The 10,561-nt window shown below is 41.3% G+C and overlaps 1 protein-coding gene across 1 annotated transcript; it reads left to right on the plus strand.

Annotated features, from left to right (window-relative positions):
* The first annotated feature begins 5,428 nt into the window (after nucleotides 1-5,428).
* On the plus strand, nucleotides 5,429-10,211 carry LOC139729039 (uncharacterized). The gene is made up of 3 exons (XM_071639963.1): nucleotides 5,429-5,590; nucleotides 8,372-8,693; nucleotides 9,161-10,211. The coding sequence occupies exons 2-3, from the start codon at nucleotides 8,379-8,381 to the stop codon at nucleotides 10,151-10,153; spliced, it is 1,308 nt and encodes a 435-aa protein (XP_071496064.1). The 5' UTR covers nucleotides 5,429-5,590; nucleotides 8,372-8,378; the 3' UTR covers nucleotides 10,154-10,211.
* Nucleotides 10,212-10,561: the final 350 nt, after the last annotated feature.

The following is a 10,561-nucleotide window of genomic DNA, read 5'->3' on the forward strand; positions in this document are numbered from 1 at the left end:
AGTTTAAAGGGCAATACTACATCATGTTTACATTGACATTCGTGTCTACAATCAAAGTACATTGTACACGAATAAAAAAAATGACAGATGTCTCATCAAAAGACAACCGTCATAAAAATAAGAAAGTAGGATGTCTGAAAATTCCCCCCTTTTTTCCATGGAAACATGGAGCTATACTATAAATATGTAACAGCTCCATGATGGAACAGGGATTCTTTTCACAACAATGTTTGCACATTAAGAGAGCCAGTGACGTCATCTACCTTGTGTCGATTTTAAATTACTCTTTTTGATAACAGTTAAATAACTGCATTTTTCCTTTATACAATGCTGATACACTGATTTCACTTAATTTCATTTCAGAAAAGTCACTTACATTCACTTAATGAAGATTGATTTGTGTCCTAGTAATCAGGTATGTTAATGTTTATCGTATTGCATTCAAAAAGGTGTACCCTTGCTGAACTGCCAACTTACTTAACATTCAACGGGAATCGGACATATCTGGCATATAGTTTTGTTTTATTACTTCATATTAAAGTAAAAGCTGGAAGAACAAGAAAAAAATATTGTTCCCTGCTGCATAATTACAGTGTAATTTTATAGTGCATGTCGCAACCAGCATAATTGTTTAGTTAAAATGTCTGTGAAACTCCGTTTGACGTTCTATGTTTGTTTGCTTTTTTGTCCGGTTCGAAATAACCTTTGACCATTTTCATCTTCTCGTTTTGAGTCTAGTTAATAGAGGAGAATACCTGACCAGATAAAAGTTTACTACCCTGATAAAAAAAAAGCAGAACGTGGTAACATTCGGAATAACGAAGAGCACCCGCTCAAACAATCAATGACGATACGTGTATACTCATTAATGAGGATGAGCATGCCCCAAACCATGTCTGGTATGTACTTCCTTGTTTGACTTCTTTCAGTATCGGTGTTAAAAAAAGCCTTTTACTCCGCGATTTACTCCCCAACATTATTTCGAGTAGGTCCAGTATTGTCTCACCTCCTCGTGCGGCTATGACTTGTACGCCGTATAATGGAGGGTAGATTTCCACGTCATTGTCAAAATGTTATAGATGAGTCAAATGTTTTTGCAAGCGAGGACAGATTGAATCATAATACTAACGAATGGTGTTTTTCGACGTTCTTTATTATATAAATAACCAATTAGACGTGAAAGGCCTAGGTTGCATCCTGGATTGAACAGAAGACACAAGGGAAAGACAAAAATAAATACAGACCTAAATACCTAATACCTAAATACCTAATAAAATACACATTCAACAATCAAAATTACATATAAACCACGAACAAATGATAGATAAAAAAGATACACTGTGTATGAATATTGTGTATATGATTTCTGTATGATTATGTATTGTTTATGATTACACAGATTGTGATATTCATAGAACCGCATGCGAGCTAAAGACTGTATCATTAGACTCTGAAAAAGGAAATACATAGTAATGTAAAGGTACTTGAAAATTCAGAATAACTTGACCAGTTCCATACTAAATTCTGAAGTCCCCATAGACTTGATACACAGGCCACCAGGATCCCGAATGGAACGGGTTAAATTTTGTTAAATGATGATTTGTTGATCATTAGCAGCCATGCATGCAGTTGATGTTGTAATGATACTAGACTATCTTCTTTTTTCCCCAATCTTTCTCCTCTTATAAGAACGTTATATTTATACTTGATAAACCTTCTTCATGTTTGTGCCGATTTTGAGTGATGTCATCATGACGTGGCGTATAAGGGAATCCCCCTCCCTTCCAAATGGTCGACCCTGAGACTCATAATCTAAATTGGGACCAAAAATAGTTCTCACACAGAAAAAAAAACAACCTGTCACTTTCTTTTTCCATTGGTATAAAGTCCTTTGTTATCTTAGCATGAATAGATGGTGATCGCTGAGAACAATACAATCATGTACGTTACGCCCCGGGGTCCTCGCGACGCTAGCTGTATTCAGTGATTATCGATTACACCATACTCTCACAATATACTCTATTGTGACGTGTACATTTGTTAAAAGAAGAATACACGATAGAAAATACCTGTTGTGTTTTTTTCATTCTCTGTCAACAGTAGAATTGGGCCATCCTCACAAATTAAAGAGAAATAGAGGGAGAGAGGGAGAGAGAGAGAGAGAGAGAGAGAGACAAACAGAGAGACAGACAGTCAGACAGAGCCGGGAAAGGGGTGGGGGTAGGAAATGGATGACAGAATAGAGGGTGTAACCAGGAAGATATATCCACTTTCGTCGTATGTAACTGTGAATGCTGGGGTTAATAGGCTGGTACGCAGTTGTAATTTGAGGTTGGAGATCACGGTCAGGAGCACTTTCCCAGAAGGTGAAAATCCAACTGTGGTGTAGCTATCATAGTACCGTTCACGCCTCCTTTCTAAAATTGAATTTTGTTTAAGGTCTTGCATTGATGGTAAATAATTCTCAACGCAGATATTTTATGTTGAAAGCAACATCTTCAACAAATTGTATGAAATATACAAAAATGTTAATAATTTGTCTGTCATGTTTTAGATCCATGTTTCACTGCGGCAAGGAGCGGGTGGTTATTTGACTCGAATTTCTTTAAAATGGAGCTATGCGATGCAAATGCATGTTGACTTGTAAATTTATAATTCCCTTATAATCACTTTTGTAATATAAAAGTTTATACAAATATGGAACATAATGTTTAATATTTTTATCTGCCAATGCACTATCATTATTATTATTATTATTAGTAGTAGTAGTAGTAGTAGTGGTATTGTTATTATTATTGTTATTATTATCGTTATCATTATTATTATAATTATTATAATTATCATTATTATTATTATCCTCATCTTCATCATCATTATTTTGGATAAGATTCAAACTGTGATAAGTATAAATAATTTATCTTTAATAAGTCATTATCACAAAACAAATTCTTAGTATGAGCACGCGGATTTAAACCTAATCCCATCGGGTTTTTTGAGGGACTTGAAACCACGGGGGGCTTTTTGCCCCCCCCCCCCCCCCATTTATGTATTTCATATTAATTAATTTATGCTATTTATGCAAAAATATTTTTTTTGGCCTATAAATGAAAAGATAATGCTCCAAGACTTTTAATTTTTGGTGTACATATTCTTTTCAATATTCTCAACAATGATATTGAAGCAAAAATTCGGCTTCATAATTATTTCTTATGTATTTTAATGTTTATTGAATTTCTTATGTATTCTATTGTTTATTGAATTTCTTATGTATTTCCTTGTTTTTTACTTTTTGTTTTGTTGTTTTTTCGTCAAAAGTTGTAAAAACTTTTTGAAGCATAATCAGGCTAAAATAAATCATAATCAGCCATTGAAAGTAAAAATATTTATTTCTATATGAATTTATTGCAAAAACACAACTTACATTGGATTTGTACACAAACTCATGTTTTTGAGCAATTTTTGGGTCGACAAATTATTTTCAAGGGGGCGTTGGTCTCAAAAGTTGCGCGATACTTGAAAGAAAAAAAGTCATGAAATGTCGCGGCGAGAGTATCACGCGTTGCGGAATAACTACGCGAAACGTCGGGGGGGGGGGGGGGGTTGTTGAATCCACAAATGTAAAAACGCCCACAAACGTAAAAACGCCACCAAATGTAAAAATACATCGCCCACTTATGTAGAAAATCACCCACAAATGTATAAATTGGACATCGCCCACAAATGTAAAAAAGTCAAATACGTTGATGGACCTACGTTAGCAGGGCTGCGCTTGTAAAATAATGTGTACGACTATGCGTGCATGTGTGCGTACGGTGGGGAGATCATTGTGTGTCTGTATGCATGTCTGTAAATGTGTTGCGGTGTGCTGCGTGTCACACCTTTCCGGGCAAGCTACGCGGGTTTGTTGCGAGTACAGTAGGGATTTTCCAGCACGCAGGTGGCGTTCTGCGTGCGGACAAGGATGTTGGCGAGTTCCGTAGGTCGTACTTGCGTCTTACCTACTAGATGCGTGCTACTTACCTGCTACTTGCGTGTATTCTGTGTGACCTGCGGTGACGTGAAGAGCTTCGAAACAGATCCGTTTTCAGTTTACAAGCGACATACGAGGAAGGTACTTCGCTGCTCTATTGTAAACGCTATAAGGGCCTCCTGTAGGCCTACGGTGTTCTGCATGTACCTTCTACGGGCAGACCCCATGCGAATCATCCGCAACAAGTTTTGGTTATGCTCAAAACTTGGCTGCTGGTAAATCGGACTTGCGTGCGCGCCTCCGGGCAACTGTACGGGCGAGATACGTGCTATCGCTGGGCTACTGTCAGGTGTGGGCCAACTGCGGGGAGTTCCGGAGGCAAAAAATTTCCCCGCAAGTCAACCCGCAAGGCTTCCCCAGACACCAGTGACAAGGCCTTGAGCATGCTAAAAACTCGCTCGCGGGGGTTTGCCCACAGAGGTACAGGCAGAACAGTGGGAGGCCCTTAATTATGGCGGCAGCACCTCAGTCGCAGGCAAATCCCACTCAGGTACCTGCAGCTGTAACGCAGGTACAGTCCCCGAATGGCGCTCGTAACTGAAAACGGATCGGTTTCTAAGCTCTCACGCAGGTCACACGGAATACACGCAAGTAACAGGTCGCAACAAGCCCGCGTAGCTTGCCCGGAAAGGTGTGACAGGGCCTTAAAATTTGTAAAGGCTCCCCCGACCCTTACTTACAGAATTCAGCTGGATCAGCCCCTGTGTTCAGGACCCCCAAAATTAACAGAAAAAAAAAATGAAGAAGAAGAACAAAAAAAGAACCATAAACGGCCACTAACGTAGAAATACGTCAACCACAAATGTAGAAATTTTCTATGCATTTGTGGTTGATGTATGATTTTTTTTACTAAATTAGTGGGCGTTTTTTACATTTGTGGTTGAAGTTTTTACATTTGTGGGCGATGTTTTCTACATTTGTGGGCGATTTTTACATTTGTGGGCGATGTATTTTTACATTTTGTGGGCGTTTTTACATTAGTGGGCGTTTTGACATTTGTTGGTTCAGCGGGGGTGGCAAAATGCCCCCCCCCCCCCCTCCGGTGGGAATAGGGTTTTAGAGATTACTCTCAACGACTCTTTTTTTTTGCAATGATACTTTTTTTATCAAAAAGGAATTGATGCATGTTGCCCAACACGAAAATAAACCTCTCGAAATATTCGGCATATACTCTGTATATACAGAAACTGATGACGGCGTCGGGGCTTCCCCTCGTATTTTTTGCGTATATTCAAACTGTCAATAACAGAACCTTGTTTACGACTGCACATATGCGTGCAACCATGGAGCTCCCATGGTGCAGGGAGGTGAGACCGTGTCTCTCACCTCCCTGCATGGTGTAACCAGGTGCAACGGTCGGAACGGATTGCGTGCGATGGTAGGGAGACGCGCCTTTTGTTTGGATTTTATAGGCAGCCTTGGGTGGCCGTTGATTGTACCTATTCAAGCAGCTGCTGAGAGGGAGAGAAGGCGCGATGTGAATTCTCCTGTGCAACTAACCCGAAAAGCTTGAAACATTCTACAACCAATAAACCCACAACGCAACAGAAATCTCCGGTGGTAAGTGGCCATAAGTCAAGGCAGAAAAACAGGCCTTGTCCATGCTGATAGATATGTTCTTTATAGCTCAACAATGTTGTAGAGCATCGAAGTTTTCATTGCAGAATGCGGTTCGTTGAATATCATAATTAAAGGTTAGAGAGAACGCGTTGGCAGAGCTGACGGGCTGGGGGAAGTTTGCTTTGGGTAAACATCGTATTCGTATACCTACTAAAACCATTTACACGTATAAACTCAATAGACCAGTTCTTAGGTCCACTTTGTGCATGAGCAGAAAAAGGTCAGTTATAGCGTAGGGTCCATGGTTGTAGTACTGTACCAACAGGCATTTTGGTTTGTAAATTCACTGAGATAAGCATCTGTGATGTGATGATTATTCATGTATCCTTATGTTGATATAGATGGTGCTTGCCGCAGCATATATATCCCTGTGTCAACAAGGCTGGTATTTGGCAATATCAGAAGAAAATGTTGCTAATGCATTCAATACAAAACAATGAAATGGATGCGTCCTGAAATGTCAATCGGCCATTCTGGTCACCTGGTCTATAAACGCAAGTTCATTCTTTGTTTGAATATAAATTCCATAAATTGTTATACGTCGGGGAAGCTTATGCATTTATGTCGCTTTGAAAACGAGTGAAGTGCCTAACCAAAATAGAGGAAAAAAGGAAAGGTCATTTGTACCAATGTGTACTTGAGCTAATTACGAACTGGCTCATTCTCATGAGAACTGGGAATTACGAGGATGCTGTTTTGAAAACGGAGACTTTTTTTGTTGTTGCTCAAAATACAGCTGGCGCTAGGCCTAAGTTTCCGTAATAAAACGGCGGTGAAAGAAGTGGAACAAAATTTGGACTCAGCGGAACCAGGGAGTGGGGGCGGCTGTCTCTTTCTACCTTCCTGTTTTACTTATATGTTCTTTCGTTGAGGACCGGGGGGGGGGGGGGGGGGATGCAGGTGAACCCATCAAAACTTTGTCTTCTCCGTACGTGTACAACGACGATGTCCTACACCTATAGGTATGTTTCACGCTTAACACCCAGCCAAAGTCATATGTTACTCGTATTCATCGCGTGAGAGCTCCGATAAAGTACACTAATGAGCTTATATTGCTCCAAAAAGTCCGGACATATAGATCTAAGTGGGAGGTCTTTTAGCAATTTAAGGAACACTATGATTTCACGAAAAAGCTACATATTTCGTACTGTCAGGTGGGGCTGATACTCTAGGGAAAACGTACAAATTGAGAGTGGTTCCGAATACGATACATAGTAATTGTACATCCGACCCACTAAGAACATGCCCTAAAAACGGTAGCTGGTGGAGACCACGACGTTCGTACGGTTTGATCTATCCAGAACCACCGTACCTTGTCGCTAGTGATCAGTACAGTGTCGGAGAGATCATTAACGGCCCGGCCCGTTAACGATCACCCCGTCACCGTACAGGCATGCTAACCTGGAAACATTGAACTGCACATTACGTGAATATGAGACCATTCTGAAGCAAATAATTTTCACAAAACAATAGATGTATAATGTACTCTTAAATGAATCCCACAAGGATTGGAACAATCATCCCCCAGTTCCCACTGATTCTCACTGATCAGTTACCATCCCCTGTAAAGCACGATTTCTCGATTGTTTTGTCCAACAACGTGCACATTGGTGAGTTTTTATCAAGAAAGTAACTATATTCAATCTGGACGGGTTAAAGTTTATCTTATTTTATTTATCACATGGCGAAGTGCGAGGTCTGTGTTCCCGCCCAGATAATGCTTTGCCTAAAGTAAATAAGGATGTTAGTTCGTCGTGACTACACTAGTAATCTTTAAACGTCGGATTCATGATAACATACACGAACATCGCAAGTGGGAGATCTGAGATGTATCACCACACACCACATATCAGTTGGTTAGCCTGTAAACGTTCGTCGCATTGTTTTGAAATCTGTTAAAGTGGCTTCCTCTAATCTTGTTTACTTGCAGTGGGAAAACCCACTCGGAGCTTTGATGGACCTCTGTGGAGAGCCCATGTCAATGATTATTAAATTTGAATTCGTGCAGGATCTCCCGCAACAGCAAATTCCTTCAAGTACTGCGGGTTCACGTCAATCATATCGATTTGAATAAGATTATTATTTTTTTTTTGTGAACGTTAATGCGTACGTGTCGTCTGGGGTGCCGCGCGTGCGGTCGTGAGAGAGATAAGAAAAACTTAATAATCAAAATAGCGTCTAGCAGATTACGAAGGTATATACAGTATACGTACTGTCGTGATGATAAAATCAATGATGATTACAATCATGGACATTATGTGTACCATTTTCAGGTAGGGGTGCAGAACGCTGAAAGAACACAATGTGATAAGCAAAACCTTTTCTAACAGGGCCTTATTGCGTAAAAAGATGTAAATCAAACGGTAGTCAGAAAATCAAACATAACCAGGCATCAGCCAATCAGAATTGAGTATTCAAAGATTTGAATTTGAATTTCTGATTTATGTGTGGCCTCAACTTTTGTATGCATTAGGGCCCAGGTGGAGTAAACTGCAGATACCTTGGTTACACCTAAAATACTCGGAACTCATTGGATTGGCTAATACCCATCTGTGACCTTGGTAACTAGTGCTGTACGATGATGCGACCATGTTTTTGTGAAAGTGGTCGCCTTTCATTCATGTGAGTGTGTATGCATAAAATGCCAGCATGATTGTGTCTGTGTATGTGTATATTCCTCATGCATGATACTACTTTGCTTCTTAATTCCCCATTCGGTAGGTCGAACATGAATCCCAATAAGAAAGTCTTCACATCTCGCCTCCTTGCTTTGCGCGTGGTCCTCTGTTTACTTCTGTGCGACAATAACATCTTTCTGATCGAGGCCACTGATGGAAACCCCTGCAACCGGCACTGCCACTACGTCTCATGGGCCAGAAACGCGGACTGCTCTCGCAGACGCCTGATGAGCGTCCCACAGGAATGCTCCGCAGCGAAGGTGCTCAACCTTAACCAGAATAACATCACCGCCGTGCAACCATGGACGTTCAGCACCTTCTCGCACTTGAAGTACCTACAGATACTGGAGAACCACGTGACAACGGTAAAGAAAGTTCCAAGTGTGAGACCAGGGGCCCGTTTCATATAACTTGTCATCAGTGACAAGTTGTCAAAGTTGTTATAAGCAACTGAAATTCTTGCATCTGATTGGCTAAGAGCAAGTTTGTCATAGAAATGTGGCAGTTGTCACTGATAACAAGTTTTATGAAACGGAACCCAGGTTTTTCCTTTTCTGTCTTTCTTTTTGTCCCTCGGTCTATTTCTGTCTCATTCTCTTGGAGCCTTTACCATCAGTTCAGTAAAATACATACTTAGTGAACGAGAAAGAATGATGATCTGTAACTATCGAACGTCGTAGCTTTCTTTTGAGAGATGTAAATTGTATTGCCATCACGAATAAGTTATCTGTCAATAATTGAATACCATGTGTTTCCTACATGTCCTGACGACTGCTATTTTGTTTCTTTTTGTGTGTATGTATGTGTGTGTGTGTGTGTTGACTGTCTACAGATTTCTAGCAATTCTTTTGCCGGGGCTTATCGGTTGAAGTGCATCAACTTTCTCTGGAACGAGCTGCAAGTCATCCCGGCTCACGCCCTGAATGACACCTCCAGTCTGAAGTGGGTGTACCTGAGCCACAACCGCATCCGATCCATTGCTACTGGTGTCTTCCATGAGTCCCCCACGATCGAGATGCTTCACCTAGACTTCAACAAGCTGCACCACCTCGACCAGGATGTCTTCAAGGGCCTTGTGAACCTCCGAAGGCTACTCCTCGATAACAACTTCATAGAAGATCTCCCAGAGGGCATCTTCAAAGACCTGAGAAAACTCGACTTTGTCGATTTGTCGTACAACAGGTTGCAAGTCCTCCGCAGAGGTGTTTTCACCGGGCTCAGTAGCGTACGGACGATCGATCTATCAGTTAATAGACTCACTAGTGTCATGCCGGGTACGTTTTCCTCAATCAATCTTGTGCGTCTGAACATTTCCCACAATCACCTGTCCACCTTCTCATTGTCCGAAGTCGAGTTGGAGGGAGTGGAGGAGATTGGAGCTGTTGGTAACCCTTGGTTGTGTGACTGCTCCCTCGATCCCTTTCGCCAGGCCTTGGCCGAAAAGCTGGGAGAAAGGGCCTCGACCGTTCTCTGCAGCGAGCCCCCAACCATGGCTCAAAGACCAATCGTTTCCGTGGCCACACTCTGTACAACCCCGGCGCCCCCAACAGACCCACTTCGCGCGGAATCTACCAATCAAATCAATGCCAAACCACGCTCTGGTAATGACGAACCCGATATCAAGCAAGCTGGGGATGTTAGTATTACCTCGCCAGGATTCATCGCTTTGATCGTAATCATGTCGATCACGACCGTGATACTATTTTTGTTTTGCGCCGTTTACGCACCGCCCGTACTCCGCAATTATTTTGGTTGCAAAAGTAGCACAGGATGGAAAGAAAAAGAGATAGAAGCAGCTGAAAAGAAGCCTCCTGTGCAGGTGTAAGTCTGTCCTTCAATTCACCGAAGAAGAACTATATGGAAGGTGTGGGGCTATTCTCTTATCAAAACAGACAACCTCGTCCTTATATTAGCATGCGCGTACAACGTGCTTCGCCCATTCTGGCTGGTATGTTAAAAAACAAGCTCTCTCTCTAATATCTCTTGCCCCGCACGCGCAAGCTGCCTTTGTAACATCGAGCAACGCGTTTAAGGTACTCTTAAGGGATGCAGAAAAAATATGGCTCTCTGTAGTGTCATTGTCAATAATTCACCGATTTTTTTCCATATAGTTCTTCTTTGGTGGTTTAAGTTTCCGCGTTCAGATGGACAGCGGGTCAGCCATTCTGAGCCACATTTAATGATAATATCGACAAATATGATAATAAAAGTTGCTATGATAGCAACTCTTACT

This window comes from Diadema antillarum, unplaced genomic scaffold, assembly GCF_040938485.1.
Source record: "Diadema antillarum isolate AM-2024a unplaced genomic scaffold, OU_Dant_1.0 seq00000217_RagTag, whole genome shotgun sequence".
Taxonomy (NCBI): Eukaryota; Metazoa; Echinodermata; class Echinoidea; order Diadematoida; family Diadematidae; genus Diadema; species Diadema antillarum.